The sequence below is a fragment of the Falco rusticolus genome, chromosome 17, assembly GCF_015220075.1.
Source record: "Falco rusticolus isolate bFalRus1 chromosome 17, bFalRus1.pri, whole genome shotgun sequence".
Classification (NCBI taxonomy): Eukaryota; Metazoa; Chordata; class Aves; order Falconiformes; family Falconidae; genus Falco; species Falco rusticolus.
The window spans coordinates 3,273,465-3,294,704 of record NC_051203.1 but is presented as its reverse complement, the minus strand read 5'-3'; the positions used below and the strand labels follow the sequence as shown (position 1 = coordinate 3,294,704).

Sequence of the window (21,240 nt, the reverse complement as noted above, 5' to 3'; positions counted from 1 at the left end):
CAGTGGATGGTGAACTTTAGGAGACTGGATGCCTCTTATTCCTGGAGTGGGATGGCACAGCCCTTTCCTGCAGATGCCTCCCGAGGGATTTATAAGCACTGCTGAGCCAGCAGCGGGAGGAGGTCAGGGTCTTTCCCACGGGCTTTTCCAGGTTTGGGGAATCTGTCAAGCCCTTGGCTTGCCCAGAGCTCAGGAAGCACAAAAACTAGAAACAACCTTTGTTCCAGGTATTAGGGAAAGCACCGGTTCAGCCTGCAAGGTTATTGCTGGTGATTATGAAGAAAGGGACCAGCTGTCTTGGATTTTCAGTGGAAGGAGTTTTCTGCACTAATTTGTTAATTCAAGGCCTCCACAAGACCTGCACCGTTCCCTCTAAAGCTGCATTTCTTAGACAGTTCAGCCTAAGATGAGATCGGCCAAGAAACTTCTATCAGAGTATTTTTGTTGTTCTTTTAAGGGACTTGCCCTTTTTACTAGGAGGGAGGACATCCGTGACTGCTTCTTTTTGGTCTAAATGTTTTTGCTGATCATTTTGAATCTGCCAAAATGCATCAAAACAAGTGCTTTGAGAAGGTTTTGTTAGGAGAAAACCTATGTTTTTCTTGTGTGTTTCTTCAGTCTTAGCAGAAATAGAAAGTGAAAAGGTGAATGAACACAGGGACCAGCAGGAATTCCTAGAAGAGGGAAAATAAAGATAGAGATTCTGCAGAAAACCAAGGTTTTCATTAAAGGAAGAGAAACGACAACATTTGGAAGATATGACAAATGTTGGTTTTTTTTCATTTATTTGTTTTGAAGTGCACATCATTTTCTTGAGTTAATAGCTCTCACCTTGGTGTTATTCTTATGCAGGACCTCCTTTTTTGTTGTTGTTTTGTTAGTGAGTCATAACAAGCCCATTTTTTTTTTTTATTTTTTTCCCCAGATGTAGAGGCATGTGAGCAAGGTGACTCTTGCCTCTTGCAGCACCTTCTCCTGAAGGCTGCAGCCGGTTGTGAAGGACAGCAGATGCTTCACATCTGAGCATCTTCCAGGTAGGGAATCACAGGAGAAATGCAGTACCCATTCCTGATGGCCTTCTCTGGGGGCTCGGAAGGTCAGTTCCTCAGCATCTGAGACGGTTCTTGATTGTGGTGGCTTCGCCCTTGGCAGCGATGGTCCCCACAAACCTGCCACAGAAAAGCCTTCTGCAGGAGCATCAACATCACCGTTTAGCATCAGAAGAGTTGCCAGCTGTAGGGGATGAAGCACAGCGCTTCTGCTGGGAATGATGCTCAGTTGCATTTTCCCCTGACATCATCTGCATCAGGGAATAACAAAGACGGGGGTGCAGCAGGAGCAGCACTGCTGGCACATAAACCCGAGCATCTATGAATTGCTTTAAAGACAAGGCTCAAAGTCTGAACAAGCTGTCGGGTGCCAGATTTTTGCTGTCTTTGTGGGTCAGCCTTTCCCTCACTCACATGTCCCCGCTGCTACATGATGCATTTCTTCTTAAGAAAGTGTCCTGCTGCCTCAGCAAAGCCTTGGTGCCTTCATGGTAGGATTGCTTTATTTTTGAGGAAGCTCAGCTGAGCCGTGGCCATTACACAGGTTGTCAGCGTTTAGCTGCAGATACTTGCAAGAAGATTGCAAGGAAAAAAGGATTGTGAAACATCCCGTGCCAATTGAGTGCTGCTGTGGAGTTCACAGAGGGTGTCACCCGAGCCATGCGGACCTCATCCAGTTTCAGCTTTCTGACCTTTGGTGCAGGTTCTGCAGAGTCAGTGTAGAACAACCCCACCTAAAATCCCAGGTGTAAATCCCCCCGGATGAGCACACCCAGCACATGGTAAATGCCAGGGAGCTTCCCCTGGCTATTCTGGTGAACAGGTTGATGGGCAGAGGCATGGTTCTAGCAAATGTGAGGGCGTTTTTGGAGAGAGGGAGTTTGGAATTAGAAATGCTACTTGTATAAAGACAGGGTTATGGTTTGGTCTCCTTCAAAGACTGGTGTAAGTGGAAAACTGTATTTCTTGCTTGCTTTGTGCTGAATCAAGTCTTCTAACTGCAATGGAAGAGGTTGCTCCTTTACAACACAGATCTATCCAAGGGCATTGCATTACTGCAGTATTCCCCACAGCCATCTGATGATAAGGATACGTCTAAACGGTATATTGAGCGCAGACATGAAATTGCTGTGTCAGAGCTCTTGCTATGTGGCCAGCCTCCAGCTTTGATCCAGAAAGCTGTATGACTGCCAGGAAAGCAGAGCAGAGCCCAGCTTCATCCATGGATAACGGTTGGACTTGATCTCAAAGGTCTTTTCCAACCTAAACGATTCCGTGATTCTGTGTCAGGGCGGTCGTGTCTGCTGGAACAAGCTCATCTTGCTCCGCTTGCTCACTGATAGATGGACCTCCAGGACTGAATTTGCCCAGACCACCATGATGCATGGAGATTGTTCAGGGAATGTCAGGGAGATCTGGGAATAAGGAATAAATTGGAGAAGGCTGCATCTCTGGCTGCCAGTTCTCAGGATGGAAAAACCCGCTGGCTTAGCGACCTGTTTGCTGCGAGCCACAAAGGCGCTCGCGCTGTCGGAGGTGCCAGTGTCGGTTCACGTCAATCAAGGGGTTTCACGGCTGCACGCGTTCCCCTTTCAGCTGGGAGATCAAAGCCTGTTTCCTTCACTTCGTTTGTGGCGATGCAGCCAGGTCCCATGTGGAATCCCAGATAGCAGTGGCAGAAATGATGCGTGAGATGAATGGATGTGACCAAGCCCCCGAGAGCGAGCGTGTCCCTGACACGGCAATGACAGCGTGCTGAATCGTAGCCAGGGGCTGAGAATCCTCAAACACATGCCAAATGAAGGAAACCTGCCTGGGAGTCAAGGATTTTTGTTTCAAATACGAAGATAATAAAAACAAGCATGATTTCCCAGCTCCTGCCCACTCTCATTTCATATCCTGGAAGTTAACTAGAAAAACTTTTATTTCTGCAGGACTCAGGGTGGGTCAGAGTTTGACCCAGTTTGAGACATAAGGTCACTTGTCTCAAGTACCAGATCTAGATCTAGATCGCTCCCAGATCTTGGATTCTGGTTTAGGGTCAATTCTATTTGAATGGCCAAAGGCAAATACTTCAATAATATTGTGGCCTTAATATTATTTTTTTTTTTGGTAATTTAATTAGGAGCTTGATCTGGTTTTGGGGCAGGACACAAAGTGGATTACAGGAGCAGCTGGCTCTTTAATTAGGGCCGTTTATCTTCTGTTAAAGTTTAACCTTTACTTGCACGGAGAGGCAGGGACAGCAAGGGCCGGAGCTTTGGCAGTGTTTTTGTGTGCAGAGCATCGGGTCAGCCGGGTACGTGCAAGATTGCGTGACTGGGAATACTCTCATCTTGCTCCAATCTCACTGCGATGGTCCCAAAGTACCAACTGGCAACTGTGGTGTACAGCTATTTATAGAGACCAGGAACGAGCCGGTAAATATTTATTCAGATTCCGATGCTTAATCTGCTGCTGGCTGATTGCGTGGAAAGCCTGAGCCCCTGCTGCTTCTACAGCAATTTATAACCAGAGCCTTCAGCTCCTCTCCTTCTCCCAACACTCCCATACACATTCCCCAGGATTAATTCCGCAGAAAACGGGCATGGCCTGAGTTCAGGCCCTCGGGCACCTGCTGGTCCCAGGCCACCCCAGCAGGCATCCTGCTCTCTGAATCTCCTCCCTTGGCATTCAGAGGTAGAAATTGCAAACCCAGGCGCCGAGGGAGCATGAAGGGCAATGGCACGAAGCTGTCAGTGCTCCCTTGGATAGACAGACTCATTTGCAATGGCGTGGGATGGGACAGAGCAGCGGCCGGGAGCTGTGGAGTCACTTGGATTCATCGCTAAGCTGGCTGAACGCTGACAGCTGCGCTGCTCTGCATGCTGACAAGGCAGAGCCACCCCTGGTACACCGCAGCGTCCTGCGGGTCCCATCCGTCCTGCCACCACCCACTCTGCTCCTTCTCCCCACCAGAACAGATCCTTATTGAGGGGGGACAGGGAAACTGGAAGGATGCTCCGTGTTCATCAGCAAGGACTGATGGAGACAGCATCTCCCCTGACTGGTCACCGGGGCTGCCCTGGGCTCGTTGCTCCCACCACAGTGACCAAGAGGCTGGGGCTCCACTGGGGGGTTCATCCCAGCCCCAAAATAGTGACAGAAGGTGGGAAGGCATCAGCAGAAGTGGCTGCAGGTGGGGACAACGGGGTGGGGGGGTGGGGGGGGGGCTGTTAGCACAGGGGGTGTGTGTCTGTGCTTATTAGTGAGGAGCGTGCTCATTAAGAAGACACATGGTCCCAGCTGCCAGACACTACCCAGTGGTGTTAAAGCCTCCTGTTCCCCTAATTACAACTCCCTGATGGAGCTCTGCAGTGCTGGTAGGAATGGTTGGTGGATACCGGCACCCAGACTGGTCCTGCAAAGGGCTGAGAAGTCAGGCAAGCAGCAAGGTTTGGAGCAGAGTGAAGGAGAGCAGTGCAAGGAAGGGAGGGAGGGCAGCTTGGTATGAGCTCGTGCCCGATCCTGGGATGTGGGAAGAGAGCAGCTGGAAGTGGCCTTGGACCTGGGCTGGTGGTTGCGGAAGGCAGCCCAGGGCAGTGACTGGTGCAGAAGCACCAGCTTCCCAGCTTCGTGCCAGCCCCGGTCCCAGTTAGCAGCGTGAGTTCTCCATGCGCTCAGCTGGAGCTGTTAGCAGGAGGCACGGCTCCATCCCCACCCAGGGCAGCGGCAGCACCTCCCCATCTTCTACCTGTTGGGCTTTTCTGGTAAGAACGTGCGTGTCCCTTTCCCTTGGCGCAGTGTTTTATGGCAGATGACAACCCTGCCGTACTCCTCCGTAAAGGATTTTTCCCTTTGCCATTTCCTATCCTTATTGTTTCCTGCTGGGCAGGTGTGGACACAGCGGAGAGTAGATCCTTAACTCCTAGGTGGGTCCAGCAGCTGCTCAGAGAGCAGGTTACTACAGTGTAACCTGCACCTCTCACCCCTGCAGCATCTACTGGGTTCTCTACATTATCTACATCTGTTTCTCAGGGATGGCAAAGCAAGCTCCAGCGGCAGGTTTCTCTCCCTGTCTAGGTCTCCAACTACAAAAAGTGTAAGAAGGGCCGGTATCCTTAAACTAATGGGGCAACTGAGATTAAATACCTTGTACAAATTTGTGCAGGGGGATCTATAATGCACCCAAGAGCCACCCAGAGCATCCCACGGAGCACGGCTTCTGGAAGAAAACCCTCAGCACAGCCAGGAAAAGTTTGCACTGCATGTACCATTTTTATTTTCACATATAATATATATATATTATATCATTTTAAAAACAGAATATTTGTGAAAGAAATGTCGTTTGGGTTTGTTTTTATTTTTTTTTTTCAGGTAAAAGCAACCCGCAGTGTTTCACACAGCCCCTCTGCCTGCCATTTCAAATGACCTGCCCTGGGGAAAGGCTGGTCTGCAGGCAGAGCTTGTTCCCCATCTCCCTGCTGCTGCGGGGACAGCCTGCGGTCTTCCTCTCCTCCCCACCCCCTGGAAAGAAAAGGTCTTTACCAGTCATCTCCCCCTCCTCCAGAGTCAGTGCAAAGCATCTTTATTGCTTCATCATATACCCCGTCCCCTTCCTGCAGTGCTGGGAGAGACCTGGGGCTTCCTGGAGGGGTGGAGAGAGGAGCTGGGGAAGGAGCTGTGTGAAATACATACTTTTCGATACTGTGAAAAAGGCAAGGAAGAACCAGAATTGCTAGTGTGGTTTCAAGTATATGTGTAAAACCCATCGCACAGAGCAGGCTGCTACCAGTCCAGACTGTGAAGGGACCAGTTCCTCTGGGGCAGCGCTGGCCCCTGCCACCCCCCAGCACCCGACGTTCAGCTGGGATGGCTCGGGGCTGGGTCCCAGGGAGAGGTGGTTCTGACAGCGCAATAACTCGGGCAGGTTCCTCCATCCAGAAGGAACAGGCTCAGTAAAGGAGATTTTCCTTCAGGCTCTCACCCCTTTTCAACGCACCCGTTATAACCTCCCGGATTAATTTCTCCTGCCGACCCTCCCGAACACAGATGCTTCTGCTTGAACCAAGTTTTCTGTCTGGACAATTCCCTGCGCTGTGCTCCCTTAGCACCTCTCCTGGGGCAGCCTCTTGCACCACGAGATCCTCACCGAATGTACCTGTCCCTTCCCGCACCCCTTGCCACGCCGGGGGAGGAACCACGGTGCCCCCCCAGAGGCTGTGACCGCCTGCCCTGCCGTGTATCCATGCACGGTTCCTCCAGCCCTGCGGACTGGACAGCCTGCACCCCACTTTGCTGCTTCTGGGGTGTACCTCAGCCTTCTCTGGGCACCGTGATGCTGAAGCCATCGCGGGGCTGGGTGGAGAAAGGAAATGGCAGAAATTTTTCTTTGGTCCCTCTTCCTTTCCACTCTAGGAGCGGACCAGGCAGGCACTGGTACCCGTGGGTGCGCTAAGCTGTAGGCATCGGAGAGCCAGTCCTTTCCCAGTTGCAGCCCCAGCTTGGGTCTCTGATACTGGGAAAACAACCAGCTTGCCCAGCAGCCACCCACCAAACCCTGCAGTGATTTAGGTAGCCTTGCTTTGAGTGGGGGTGAGACTTCCCTTCTAACCCAAATGATTCCGTGAACAATCCTCTCCATGGGAACAGCCATAGCGGAAACTTCTCCTCATCTTCCACCTTCATTTTCCAGTTGAGGGCTTCCCACCTGTTTCCCTTGCTCGCCAGGGGAAGAAGCTAAAGCCCCCGGCACATGGTGCCCGAGTAGCATCACGGTAGTGAGGAAGGTGGCAGCAGGGAGAGCCTGCTATCCAGTGCATCACAAGGGCTTGCTTTCATACGAGGCACAATATGTGACTGGGATGGGGGTTAAATGACATTTACACTGGTTAAAAATATTGTAGTCACGCAGGGCTTTATCCCTGCAGAGTCAAGTGGCTGATTCAGCCCCGTAAGGGAAGCCTGGGCTGATTCTAAGATTGTAGTTTTATTCAGAGCTCTTGCTTCTATAGCAAAAACGTACTTTTTTTTCTTTTTTTTCTTTTTTTTTTTTTGTAGAAATGGCTTCTGGCACTGCCAGTCCCAGAGCAACAGCCTTATGCACACGGCCAGGGTAGCCCGTGGTACCCTGTCCGCCCCCTGCCCAAGCTCTGCCAAGTGGGGCTTCGAGGTAGATACCGGCTGCGGCTCCCCCGAGGGCCCACCGACCCTGCCGAGAGCACCAGCTTCTGGGGAGGGCCAAGCCTTCTCCTCTTGGGTCTGCCTCTTCTTGCTGCTCTAAAGCACTCCCCGACAGCACTCCAGTACAAACCAGTGATGCCTGCCTTTGCTATGGGGCAGGCACGGTGCGCACCCATCGCTCCGGGTGCGCGGACCACAGCTGATGGATGGATAGCGAGGTCACCCGGCCAAAGAGGGGGATGGGGAAGGGGATTTGTGTCCCCTTGGGTGGGAGGCTCAGCCCCTCTCTGCCCTCGGAGCCAGCACCCCGGTGGCTGTGCCCGCAGTGCTGTTGCCATCCAGTGACAGGACACAGTACTACAGACCAGTCACCCATTCACAGTCCCAGTTCAAGCCTTTTTCCACTTGGTCACCATCATCAGGAAGGCTGGGAGAGGTGAGAGCAGGGGGAGACAATATACTGATATCCTGAGATGATCCTCCCTGCAAATCCCCTGAGAAAACGGATAAAATGGAAACTTTCCTTTGCTACAGCACCTATTTTTAAAAGTTCTCTTCTCTGTCCTGGTATCACAGACTTTGCTAAGGCTTGAGCATCTACCCTAAAGCTGAAAAATGTTCTTTCTTTAAAGTCTGCTGGCCTTACGGCTGGATTTGGATTGCAAGGTGAAACGCTTTATCTGGAAGATGAGAATAAATTACAAACAGCATGGCTTTTTGTACAAGCAAAAGTTCTCTCCAATCTGTTAGAGTTCTTGGAGTCTGTCGGTAAAGTAGTGGATAAAAGCTGATCTATTGTTTTCTTTCCAAGGTCCTCTGAAAAAGTCCTGCTGGAGACACAGCCAAACCAGAGAACCAGCTTAGAGGACGGTGACGTGCCAATAATGTGGCTGATTAAAAGAAAAGAAGAACAATTAACAGTTCATTTTCATCGTGGCAAAAAGGCTCCATCTGGTGGTGTTTTCACCCAGAAAAGAAGGTAAGGAGTGGGGATGGGCCACTGCAGATGATGCTAAGGTGGCTAAACTGGTGCTCACACCAGAGAAGAGTCTTGAGATCTTGAGGGAATCTCAAGATCTGCTCAAGATGGGTAAACAGGTGATGGTCAATGAAGTTGTGTGTGGATAAATGCCAAGAAATACATTTGCAAGGGGGCAAATGAGCTAGGCAGGCGTTCAGCTGCTCCGAGAGAGTCAGCACAGCCGCAAAACCTGAGCACAGACAATCCACGGGAGGTTTGTGCTGCTCAGAACAGCTACAACAAATAAAGCAACCAAACCAGAGCTATATAGAAGAGGAATATTACAGCAAATATTTTAATGCCTTTCTATTAAGCACAGGCCAGGGCACTCCACCAGGGAAAGGGATGCTGCAGAAACAGGCAGGGTCAAAATGCTAAGCACAGAGAGACCACGATATGGGAACAGGCTGAAAAGTTTGCTATTCTTACGTTAAAAGCAGCAGGAACAGGAGGGACGTTAAGTGTTACTAAATTATGGCTGGTCCTGCTAAGCCTCTGCAGCTGCGAGGAGAAAGGATGCAAGGATGCAAGGATGCAAGGATGCAAGGATGCAAGGTGTCCTGTCCCTGTGCCTCGCACAGGACGTGCAGGAACAACCCTAAACTGCAGCAAGGGACGGGCATTGAGGAGAAGAAAAAAAAAAATCCATCTGAAGGTAAAGATCAAGGTAGGAACGAGCGATACGGGGAGGCAATACTGGAGGGTTTTAAAAACAGGTTAGACAGCTGTCTGTCAGGAATGCCTCTGTTACAGGGGGCGGAGGGGCTGCCCTGGAGATCTCTCTGACCCTCCCCCCGGGCTCTCAGGGTGACACCAGGCAGGGTGGCCCTGTCCCCCTTTGGCCACCCCCGTGCCATAGAGGAGCGGGAGCACCGTCTGTCGCGGTGGCTCAGCCCGTCCTGCGATAGCGATGCCGGCAAGTTCTCTGCTCCAGCCACGGTGGGAAGGCTCCGGAGGGCTCAGGGCTACGGAGCTGCGACTCCCATGGTGCTGGTCTCCAGCCCAGGAGGGCTGTCTGCATTAGGAGAGGAGCCCAGACATGGAACCACCGCTCATTTCTTATCCCCGAGGTCCCTCTGGTCCCCTCCCCCAGCTGGCTGACCTGCTCTAGGAGCCGGGTGATGCTGGAATAGGGCAAGTTTGGCTCAGACAGGGCCAGTCACAGTTTCAAGCCTTACAGAGTCACCTGGAGTTAAGAAGAACGGAGCTAAACTGTGCGGTCCACGCCGAGATGCTCTCCCTATTTTGCAAAAGCCAGAAAGATGGGAGAGTGGAGCCTGCTTCCCTCCCTCCCCCCAAAATCATGCTCAAGCGTTAATTGTGAACGGAACAAGGTCAAGTCACGTCCCAAAGACACTGTGCCCAGAAGAGGCTGGGTCCTGCTGTCCCGGCAGCGGTCAAACACTGCACCCCTGAGCTCAGCCAGGGCATGCCTGCACCATCCTGCCCAGCTGAGCTCAGAGGACAAAGAGCTGATGCAGGGATGGGATGCGACTCCAGTGCCTCCCCCTAAGAGCAAGGGAGACCAACTGGTCACAACTGGGCTGCTCGCTTGCCAGCATCCAGGTCTACTGAATGGAAGCCCCCAGCAGAACCGGAGGGAGGGCAGGCAGGCTGCCTACACCCACCGTTAGTCACCCCAAAACTTTTTAGTGTTTGGCAACCTGCTGGTGCTTCCTAGGTCTCTTGGGGGGGGGGGGGGGGGGCTGGGAGGCTGCAGCCCAGCACCTGCATCAGCCACGGGAGAGCTGCAGGTCTCCAGGCTTGGGCTGTGGCAGGGCAAACCAGCGCTGCCAGGGGGCCCATCGATTGTCAGAGGACAGGTAGTTGGCGTGTTTCTTTAAAAAGGGGAAGGGATGCTTGTTAAAAGGAAAGAGAGGGCTCACGTACTTGGGCTCAGGAAGAGAGGGGAGGTGAAAGCAAGCCCCACACGGGCTAATTAATGCTGGCTTGCCCCTCCAGTGACGTACAGACAACGATTGCAGCAACCAAGGCTGCAATCCCTCTCCAAATGCAGGCATGGGCTGGGCTGGAGCTGTCGGCACGTGGGAGCTGTGCACCAGCCCCGAGGAACGGACAAGCCCCACGCGCTTGCACACGCACACAACAGGCGTATGTTACCACAATGTCCTTGTTCCCCCAGAGTCTTGACTCCAGAGGAGCCCGTTCTGCCTTGCTCCTGCATGCCAGGAGTCACAGCGATGCTCTGTCCTCGGCAGCCAGCAAGGCATAAAACAGACAACAAAGTTGAACCTTCCCCCTCCCCCCCCCCCGCTTCTCTCCATAGCTCCCGGTGGTGTCAGTGTAGATGGCAGAGACCCTGGGCTTTGCGGTGGGAGGGTCGCAGGTCCAAGCCGCTCTCTCTCTCAGAGGTTCCTTGAATCCCCCTTCTCTCAGGAGATGTCAATGCAGAGCAGAGATGTGAGAGCGAGCTTGGCCGGACCCCCCCCAGCCTCTGCCCCCACCTTAGTTAGGGCCTGAAGAAGCGTCGTACCACTAAATGCCCCACCATGACCAGGGCCACCACCACCAGCATGTACTTCATGTAAACATTGTCCAGCTCGAGTGCAGCCACCTAATGGGAAACGGAGAATAACCACAGCGTGTTAGATCTGCCTGGGCCAGGTCGCTGCTCTGCCTGCACCCGGGTAACCCCACCGACCTCCGCAGTGCCACAGCCCCCCCTCAGCCCCGGACCCCCCGGGACAGCCCCACGCTCCCGCTGGCTCACCCATCCTCCCTGCTGGGCGATCCACTGGGCGATGCGGTTCCGGAGCATGAACTCCACCACGTAGCGGGCGATCCGGCGGAGGAAACCCGTTATGCCTTGCTGGTAGACATGGATGGCCATGCGGTAGCCGAAACCCAGCAGCGCGATCACCCGGCCCCAGTTAATGCCGCTCTCGAACAAGCTGCAACGAAGCCGATTGACTCACTGAACGACCGCCCTGCCTCAGACCTCCCCATTCCCCGCATCCCTGTGTTGCCCAGGCTGCGGGTTCCTGAGCAGGGCTGGGGATGCTGCACTAGTCATCCAGGTGCATCCCAGCGGCACAGACAGCGCAGTGATTTTTGTGCCTAGATGACACGTGGCTCCCCATCACCAGGACGGGCTTTCAGAGCAGAACAAACGTGGCCTCAGTCGCAACCACCGTTTGCCTCAGCCAGGGATGTCCTAGGGAAAAGGAGCTTCCAAATCCTGCCTACAGCCTCTGAACTGCTGGAGGGGAGGCTTTGCGATGCCTGTTGCTGACCTGCCAGCATTCCTGCCTTTCCCACAGGTCTCCATCCAAATGCAGGGATCGTCAGCTGCCCGCAGGTCCTGTGTTTGCATGGGCAAGGGCACCGAACGAGGTGCGTTGGAACTGGTGCTACACAAGCAGCCAGCAGCAGGAACAACCACCCACCTCTCCCAAACCATCCCTTGCTTCTCTGGTCATACCCGCAGGTCAGGAAGTTTAAGGATATCTAAGGACGAAACATGTTAGAACAGAATTTTCCCGCATAGACAAACCCCTCCGAGCCCCAAATCTTGGCTTTTCCTTAGACTGATGTTCCCAAGGGCTGGGGGGGGCTCTGAAATGCACCTACTCGACGCCTACTGCTCCCGATTTACGTTTCAGATGCACAAACTGTATCGCTGTGGGCAGCTTTGGCACCGATTGATCTATACCGGCTTTTGAAGATATTTTTCCTGGTTCCCAGCACAGCAAGCAAGAAGGAAAAGAAAATTAAAAAAGAGTAGACTCAGGCCCTGTGTTTTGACCTGGTGCCCTGTCCTGCTGGTCCCTGTCTGCACAACCGAAGGGAATGGTCTTCTCGGCGGAGCCTTGGTGTGGAGCTGCCACCGAGCAGGTCGCAGAGGGACGTTAGAGGGAACAAGAGAGAAACAGGCAGCACAAAGAGAGGGACAGAGGTTAATTTACCTGTTTGCGGTGCGTTTACCGCCTCAGGCTGGCAAAGCGGTGAAAACAGCGCAGCGTGGCTTCCCAAGGACAGGGGAGCAGGAAAAGGACAGAAGAGAGGCAGTTAGACAGCGAACACCGAGCGGAGGGTGCGCAGGGATGGGGCCGCAGCGGAGCCAGGTGCGCTCGGAGGAGCGGTGGGAGCCTGGGAGCCCAGAGACCCCGGCTTCTCCTCTGGTTGTGCCAGAGGTCTTCTGCATGCCCCTGGGCAAACCGTTTTAGGTGCATAGTGCCTTGGGTTCCCTACAGACAGAGCGGAGGGAGGACTGAACCCCTGGACGGCCACCTCAATCCCCGCCTGTGCCTCAGGCAAGCAGGGCAGTACGTTATCCAGGTGCTCGCCCTTCGGTCTTCACCCTGTCGCTGTGCTTTGGGTGGGCGAGCTGGGTGTGCATCACCCACCGGCTCTGCAAGCCTGTGGAGCATCCCCCATCCTTAGCCTGATCCCGTTCCGCGTGGACCATGTGCCAAGGGCAGCGGGTACCTGCCCGTCCCCACAGCCTGCAGCTTTGCTTTGTGCCTCTGAAAGCCCGAGCCATCGGGACTTGCCAGCTAGCCAGCAAGCCCCAGTGGGACCAGCAGCACATCTGCCTTGGTCCAGGGCTGCTTATAGCCCTAACGGGGAGCTGGGGTGGTTTTTTGGCTACTGATGCATGGGCCACACTTCCCAGGCATGCCCCCCAGACCTTCTGAGCCCGGCCAGCGTGCGCAAGGACTGTGAGATGACTGTCAGGTGAAGACCACCCGAACAGCGTGCAGGAGGAAGAGCAGACAGGCAGAAAACACAGGACCCATCACGGTGATGGTGAGCTCAGCCCGGGGGTGGTGGGTGAAACTTTTGAAGGGACGGGGTCTGTGTGCTGGGGCACAGCCGGGGAGGCAGCTGCTCCGGGGTGGGGGCAAGGGTTGAACCAACTGCATTGCATCCTGTCAGATCTTCTTCCCTTCCCTGGGTTTCTGCAGGAGAAGGTGCCCAGCCCACGCCGAGGGAGCCGGTGGCCTTACCTGGAGGCTATTCTGGTGAAGTACTCGTAGGCGTTCTCCTTGGTGGGCTGCAAGGATTTCAGCATGTAGCGAAACTCCGCGTCGTACCGCTCGTTGATGTCATCACCGATGATGGCCAGGCGCCTTCCCACCAGGCTCCCGGTGCTGCCCAGGGGGAAGACGATGTTATGGACAGGTCAGCAAGACCAGTAAGCAGGACTGAGGGGTGTCTGTACTGCAGCCTGGCTCGGGATGGGGTTGAGGGATGTGCATGCGGTTGGTAACAGTGTTACCTGCCCAGCTCCTGCTGGATCTCCACAATCTCTGGGTCCATGGGCACCTCCTCCCCTCTCTCCTCCCTCTCCTGTTGGTAGCGGTAGAAGGCATAGCTCCGAAACACCTCCTCCGTCTCCTCCGCCACTCGGTCTTCTGAGGGTGACAAGAGGAAGAAAAGTCAAGGGAGAAGTTCATCTCCCCGCTTTCCCAAGCTGGAAAGAGGCCATTCCCTCATTTTCAGCCTAAATTTGTGCTGTTTGCACTAAACCGAAAAGAATCCAACATCAATTAGCTCTCAGAAAACTAATTTTGAAGCCAGCCTTTGTTATTAAGGGCACGGACCCACCTTTTGAATCCGCTTTTGGCAAGAGACAGCTACAGGACTGTCCCAACACAAACCAGATGCTTGAGTGCTTGCACTTGGCAGCTCTTCGTTACCTCTCCATAAGGGCATCGCTCAGCACAAGCAAGTTCAGGCATCTCAGATCCAAACCCAAACTGGAGGCAAAGCTCCGTCCAGCGCTGCCCACCAACCCTCTGCAAGCCACCTTGTTTTCCAGCGCCACCAACGATCGTGCCCTCAGGTGGCATCAGCGATGACGTGGTGAGCACAAGTTAAATGGGTCATTTTTAGTATAATTCCTTGCCGATTCCATCACGCATCGCTGGTCTTACATACACCCAGCAGCAGCGACGCCAGGGTGGGGTTTGCAACCTCTGCGTGGGCTGCTGGCAGGAACAGAAAGGAAAGGAATAACCCAGAAACTGTAGCCCAGGGAGGTGGGTCCCCATCCTGGGCTTGAAAGCAGAAAATAAAACCGGAAAAAATATATTTTCACAGCCAGGCGATCAGCATGAACCGAATGCCTGCTCCTGCTCCAGCACACCCGTTGCCACCGTGCCACAGCAGACGCCTCAACCCCCTGCTCTGCTAACCCGTGGAAGCAATAAGCCCGTTGCACAGCGAGCGTGAGGCTGCGGTGGGCAGGGGGGGTCGTGCTGTGGGGGCGAGCTGAGGCTGGTTTTGGGTGCCACAGCGTCCCTCCCCTGCTCTTGTAAACAAGCAGGGCTCGGCACGCCAGGTATTTGGGGTTCAGCGGGGGGAATGCACCCGTGCAGCCACATCACCCAGCCCCGCCAGCGCGCCGAAACCCACCCGGCTCCGCGCAATGAATGAAACAACCAGCGTCAACAAGCACGCGCCTGTCTGCAAACGGCTCAAGCTCCAGACCCGCACGCGTGTCCCCCGTGCCCACGCTGCTCGGGGAAGAGCGAGGGTCTGGAGGTGGCCAGGACCTGCCCCTTCCAGAGCAGGGAGCCCCCAGCAAGGCGCCTGGGTCCCGCAGGTACCATGGTGACCGATACCTTATCACACACGCTACACTGCTCCCGGGGAAAGTCCCCGCTCTGTCACGGGTTGTCTTTGATTAGAGCTCGGTTTCGGGTGACTTGAGAAGCAATCTGGTCTGAGGCACAGGTTCCCAAACAGCCCAGTCACCCCGCAGGGTTGGGGGATGCTGGCCTTAAGGTCCCAGTAACACAGCTCTTCCCAGTTTCTTTCCTAAGATGCAAAATTTAGAGGGGATAGAAATGGAATGGACGGAGCAGAGCCCCACTCCCTTGCCACAGCATCACCATTCAGGGTGGAGGTTCACAGACGCTACACCGAGGTGCAAAGCCCAGATAAATGAGCCACTTGGAGGAACCTTTAGGTGATCCTCCTGCAAGGCTGGTGACACGCAGCAGCACATCTGCACCGGCAATGCTGTCTAGCAGCAGCGCAGCTCACTGCAGCCAACCCAGCTAAACCCCCGTCCTGCCCTCCCAGTATATCCACCCGCCAGACTGGCCGTGCAGTTCTCTGGCTGCTGGAAACTGCATTTCCAATACAGAGATGCTCCTGCCCCAGCAGTGTCCCAGGGTTGGGATACGAAGACCTGGACTGATGGACGCAGCTTTCCTGGCAACAATGCCCTGTAATCCCTGTATCCAAGTCTCCAAAACATGCCACACAGCTCGTCACGGAGTTTTTCCGGCTGGTCACACCTACGTGCCCCATGTGTGACTCTGGGGAGATGGACCCAGCCCTGGATGGGGCGTGGGGAAGGGAGAGGACCTGTCCTGCAGAGACTCAGGTTACACCGAGTTTAGGGTGGGTAAATAAAGGTGAAGGGAAATGACAAGCCCCGGTTGCTGTGTTTTCAGGGGATTGTTTTTTCTTTCGCAGGAACAGGTTTATTTGGTGGTAAATAAATCCCACCTTACGGAGGAGCCAGTGACCGCTCCAGCGAGAGCCTGAAAACGAAACTGACTGACTCACAGTTTCAGTGAGAGGCAGGGTAAACACGCTGCTGTGAGAAGAAAAGAGGAAATAAGTGTACCAAAAAAAATTCCCTGGCTTTAATTACCCCAGGTGCTATTTTTAGTAACACATGGACAGGAGAACACACGTCTTTTTCTCCCCCTTGCAGCACCCACTGGGTCTCTCCCACCCAAAGGAAGACTGTCCAGATCAAGATTTGGCTTGTGGACCCCCTGTACCAGCAGCGGAGAGGGGGGAGACTGGTTTGGAGCTCCTCTGGGGTCTTTGGGCTCCCTGTGGGATCCTCGGGGCCGCGTCAGGCAGCTCAGGAGCTGCTGTGAACCCCCCACACACACTGCAAGGGAGGACCCCCTCTGCTTTGGCTTCACGGAGCTGTGACCCCATCGTCCTTGGTCCCCAGCTCACTCTCAGCATCCAGACCAGACCTACCCCAACAGCCTCTCGCCTGGATGTGCACTGCAGACAGCACTGACCAGAGCCCAGCCAGCCTCAGACATGCAACATCTGCCTTTCTGGGCAAGATCCTTTATTTCTCACAGTTCCCGTCTCCTGGAGAGCAGCTGCACTACAGGAAAAACTGGCAGGTCCCACCAAAGTTATCCGTCAGACCTCGTTACAACTAAACAGCCCTGCTAAAGACGGCAGTAATGACAGATGCAACCTGGCAGCATCCCCTTTCGAGGGCAGGAGATGGGCAGTATCTACACCCAGAGGTGCATCTGGTTGCACAGAGGGAGACACCCAGCCTGGAAAGAGCAACAGGCTCTGAAGGGAGAAGACAGCCCTGAGGAACCAAGAACGTGTCTCTGGAGATTTCTGCCTCCAGGGGAAGCTCAGTTCCACCTCATGGTAGTTGCAATTCAAGTGTGGGGTGAGTAGCATCTGCGTTAATGGATTTGGTTAAGCTTCCACCGGGCAAGGCAGCCACTTGTGAAACGTACTGCTGGCCAAGAGCAATGCCACCCAGGATCAAAGGCTGCTCCACCTGGCACTGCATCACACCGGCACAATCCTGCACCCAAAAGCAGGGCTTCTAGACAGGGAAATGGAAAACTGCCGTCCCCAGAACCATCGGCACAGCACAAAGCCCTGCCCCTTATCCTGCTGTATCCCCAAAGAGCAGCAATATTCTCCAACAGCCTCCTGGCAGAGCTAATGGTTTTAAGAGAAATTTATCTGTCAAATAAGGGAGATTCTCTGATCCAGGTTCTGGACTGGACTCAAGAAACCTGGTTTAATTCTTCTCTTCCGTGGTGTCCCACCAACACACCCAGAGTTACAGGCTTGGGGCTGGGGGCTGCAGCAAGGTTTTGCTCTGGTACTTTGCTGCCCAAGCTGAGCCCTGTCCCATATCTGCAAAGCTACTGAACTGGGAAGGGAGGCTGGGCCCAGTGCCCAGTGGGATGCCCGAGACTGGTGGGCATCTCAGCTTTGGCAGTGTATCTCCCCCTACCCCATCACGTTTTTCATAAAAGATTTTGGGGGGCATCCTTTGCAGGGCAGAACAAAGGAGTCACGAGGCAGTTCCACAGCAGAGTTATTTCCCAGTGCAGCCATCAGAAGGATGACTTTTTTTTTTTTTTTTTTTTTTTTTTTTAAGAATGGAAACCACATGTTGATGGGAGATGCAGTTCCATGGGAAGTCCAGTACTCTGTGTCTGTGCTGGAGATAGGAACTGCATGGGCACCAAACAAGACAAAAATATCTTTAAATGGGTTTGGATGCTCTACAGAATGTATGAGAACCCGGGCTTAAACAGGCAGCTCACATTTTTCCTGTTCATTTTGCAGTTGGCCTGGGCAATGAAGGCATGGAGATGCTCACAGATGCATGACTAACATCCCCAAGCAACTGTTCATCAGTTCATGACTTGCTTCACATGCAACATCAGGTCCAGGGCTGAGACAAACAACCAAGGAGCAAATCTTACACCTCTCTAGGCATGTTACGTGAGTATTAAACACAGACAGGTGAGAAAGCCCGAGTAACCTGAGGAAGAGCACGGTTGCCAGTTGGACACTGCAAACTGGGTGTCGGGGTGGCTGGGCTTCCCATGCGCAACCCTGGCACCTCGGGCATCCCTGCAGAGACTGGCATCAAATCTCCCTCTATTTCCACAGCAGTAACAAGTGGATATAGTGATACATCACCTTGCTCAACAGAGTGCTTTGGGGTTCTGGCTGACATGGTCCACGCAGGCGCTTACGCCCACATAAGTGGTATTTTCACCACGTGGGCTAGCCCCTCTGCGGTGGAGGGGGCTGAGCTGCCTTTGGGTGGTTACCTGCAAGTGTGAGGACATGTCCACGGCTGGTGCCATAGATCTAAGCCTCCATGGAATGATCCAAACCATTCCTGTAGCGGTGTGCATACCCTGGCTGCACGTCCGAACAGGCACGACAGCCACCCCCTCGTTACAGATGAGAACCAAGGTCACTTTTCTGCAGTATGAGCCCCGCTTCCTGAGCTCAGCTCAGCACCGTTGGTGCTGGGCCTCCTACAGCCTCCTTCTGCAATGTTTGCTCCCCTTTGCATGACTATCAATGAGCTCACTTGCTCCTCCTCTTCACCACATACTGCCAGGAGCATGAAGCTCCTGCTTTTGTCTGCAATGCCCTGAAAACACCAGAAGTGCAACTTGGGCACCCAGCCTAGACAGAACCAGCAGCATCTTGCCCATGCCCTAAGCAACAGCTGGCGGAACCAGGGCTCAGCATCTTGCCCATGCCCTAAGCAACAGCTGGCGGAACCAGGGCTCAGCATCTTGCCCATGCCCTAAGCAACGGCTGGTGGAACCAGAGCTCAGAAGGATGTTCAAGCAGATCCTTGTGCAGCAGGTAAATCTCTTCACTCCCTACTGCATCCAAAGATAAACAAACAGAGCAAGCAAGCCCTAAATGAAAGCCAGACTTAATACCTGTTGACAAAAGCCTTCCGCCCCGTAATGGTGGAAGCTGCACGTTTCTGCCTCCACTGGAGTCCATGAGGCTTTTGCCCAAGAGGCATGCAGAGATCCCACCTCCAAATTCCAGATGGACCGCCGCCCCCCCCCCCCCCCCCCCCCCCCCCCGAGTTTTGGGAAGCAGAGGGATACCAGTACTGCCAGTAAGTGTTTGCAAGTGTACAGGAAGCGTGACTGTACAACAGTGTGGTTTGAGCTTGGGGCCTGATCCTTTCACTGGTTTTCACATCAGCATCTCAATGGCCTCAACAGGAAATCAGCATACGTAAACAACTGCTCTTATTTATTTTCATACCTTGTAGACTTTGGTAAGGGAAGGACAGGGTGCTTTTTTCTTCTAGTGTATTCACGCAGGATCTAGCACAAACGGTACTCTGAGATGGAGAGGAGTCCAGGCAATACGAGAGTATAAATAACATTATCAGGCCAATAAACCAGCTCTGAGCTGGATCTGAGCTCAAATACATAAACAGGTAGGTATAGCTTCTAATCTGCATTATTGACAGAACTGCAGTGACTCAGCCTTATTTACAAATCCACCTGCAGAACAGGTTAAGAAGTCACCTGTGTTCAACAGCTCCCTGTGCAGCGGCATTTTATCATTTGGGGATGAAACGGGAGCTGAGGATTTTCCCAGCTTCCTTTCAGCCCCTTTCCCAGTTTTGCCCATTAGTAACAGTCTGCTGGGCTTGGCACGCACGAGAAACGGACTGAACTGCTCCTGCACGTTGGTAAGCCGTAACTTTGCATTGCTGCTCTGCCAAGGCACACCGGACACCCCAGCTCATCCAGCAGCTGATGCAGCAAGGCTGAAAGCAACTGCCCGACACCCGGCGCTGCTCGGCCAGGCGCGTTTTTCTCTGTGTTTTAAGCATCGAGCATCTTTTGCTCAGGGAAGGGAAAGTAAATGACACCAGGCACCAGCCAGACATCTCGCAGCCAGCCCCGTGTCCCAACCCCCGTGCCCTCTGGCACCCCACTGCCCACCTCAGCGTGCCTGCACGGAGCTGCGAGCGTACCCCACTCCGGCAGCTCCCTGCACACTTATTTTCTCCGTGCTTTTCAAGCCCCCCCTTGCTGCCCGCCGCGCTAATCCAACGCCACGCATCTCCCCAAAGCATTGCGCACGCGCTGCTCTCCCAGTTCAGTTCAGCACAGCTTTATGGAGTTGGTTTGTTACCCCAGTCTTGCCAAGGGCCCTGGAGGTATGAAGAAACCACCTTTCCCAAGGAACAGAGCAGGGAGGGGAAAAAAAAAAAAAAAGAAAAAGAAAAAAAAAAAAGAAAGAAAAAGAGTTGAAAATGCTTCCTCCCCTGAATATCACAGCAACCTTTTTACCTGAGTTGAGCTCTTGCGACCTGCGCCTGTGGCTTTCCCGACGCCCGTGGGCCCCCAGTGGGTCACCGTCGTTCCCTGAAGCCATTGCAGAGAGATGCTGGGGAGTATCAGCGTTACCTGGAACGACCAGAGACAATATGTGAGCGAGGTTATGAGCAGCCAGCAGGGTCACGGGAGCCTTGCTCCCCCCTTGCTCCCCCACACCAGCCTTAGGAAGCCCCTTTGGCTGAGCCAAGTGCTTGGAGGAGCAATGCTGCCTGCTTTTATCTCTGCAGGTGACCTGGCTGCTCCCTTTGCAGCACTGCTCCCCAATTCCAATCCACACCAAGCCCCTTGGCTGGATTTCTCCTCTCCTGACTCATCTAACGTTGCAGGTGGTCACATGCCACAAAAGGTAGTCACTCAGCTCCGCACTTGACCTCAGGACCTGCGCATCCTCACCGGGAACCTGCGAGCAACTCGCTGACCAACCCACTCAGCAAGTGCCCGGGGCTGCACCGGCTCTTAGCCCAGACACCAGCACTCGCAGCAGCTCTGCGCCGGGCTGAAAGCCAAAAATCACAGCGCAAGAGGGCTCTGTGACTTCCTGGCAGCACCCAGAGAACGTGCCTGGGAGCTGAGTCGTGGGGCTCTGCTGCTGCCCCGAACGCTGCTACCCTGACCTGCTGGCACGGCAAGAGCAAACCCACCGCGGCTCCCGCGCAGAGCCGGAGCGATGGCGCCGATTCCTCTTGGCAAGCACCTCCAACTTGATTTCCAAAACTCCTGCAAGAGACGAGTTCCCTCTTCTCCAAAATCCAGAAGCTAGAATTCCCCCTGTTCTGCACAGTTCTTACTCTGAGCCGCTCCCAGAACAAGAAAACGAAATGAGAACCAAATGCACGGCTCCTGTCGCCCCTGAACTTCACAGGTGGCCTAAAGCCAGACCTGTGGCTTAGGGCTGTCGCAGCTCCTTTATCTCTCTGCTCGTTGCACTGACCTCACCCCCAGTTTTTGCAGAGAAGGAAGCGAGTCGATGCAGTTACCACCAGGGTTAGCGAGAGAGCACGGCAGCTCCCAGCCCGCCTGGCATGCCAGTACATGTTCTCGGGGCTTCTACAGGGCTCAGCTGGTGGGGGTTGTGATTTGCACCAGGTCTAAATTACTAAAGACACACCGA

At 54.0% G+C, this 21,240-nt stretch overlaps 1 protein-coding gene and 2 long non-coding RNA genes across 4 annotated transcripts in view; 2 read left to right on the top strand and 1 right to left on the bottom strand.

Annotated features, from left to right (window-relative positions):
• Positions 1-8,104, top strand: part of LOC119158375 — a 14,298-nt gene extending 6,194 nt beyond the window's left edge. Inside the window, exons 3-4 of the long non-coding RNA XR_005107847.1 lie at positions 926-1,034; positions 8,023-8,104. This is a non-coding gene — a long non-coding RNA (uncharacterized LOC119158375). The remainder of the gene's footprint in view (positions 1-925; positions 1,035-8,022) is intronic.
• BAK1 (BCL2 antagonist/killer 1) overlaps positions 5,394-21,240 on the bottom strand; it is an 18,968-nt gene continuing 3,121 nt past the window's right edge. Inside the window, exons 2-6 of one of the 2 annotated variants that reach the window (XM_037410195.1) lie at positions 20,082-20,198; positions 13,475-13,610; positions 13,203-13,346; positions 10,964-11,144; positions 5,394-10,807 (exon numbers count right to left, since the gene is read on the bottom strand). In XM_037410195.1, the coding sequence (XP_037266092.1) occupies positions 10,703-10,807; positions 10,964-11,144; positions 13,203-13,346; positions 13,475-13,610; positions 20,082-20,166 (651 nt within the window). In that variant the 5' untranslated portion in view covers positions 20,167-20,198 and the 3' untranslated portion in view covers positions 5,394-10,702. Of the gene's footprint in view, positions 10,808-10,963; positions 11,145-13,202; positions 13,347-13,474; positions 13,611-20,081; positions 21,226-21,240 lie in introns of both variants that reach the window. The other variant, XM_037410196.1, reaches the window with a different exon arrangement.
• LOC119158376 lies at positions 13,289-20,113 on the top strand. Its single transcript, XR_005107848.1, has 4 exons — positions 13,289-13,377; positions 14,299-14,803; positions 15,685-16,651; positions 17,572-20,113. It is a non-coding gene; the product is annotated as an uncharacterized LOC119158376 (long non-coding RNA).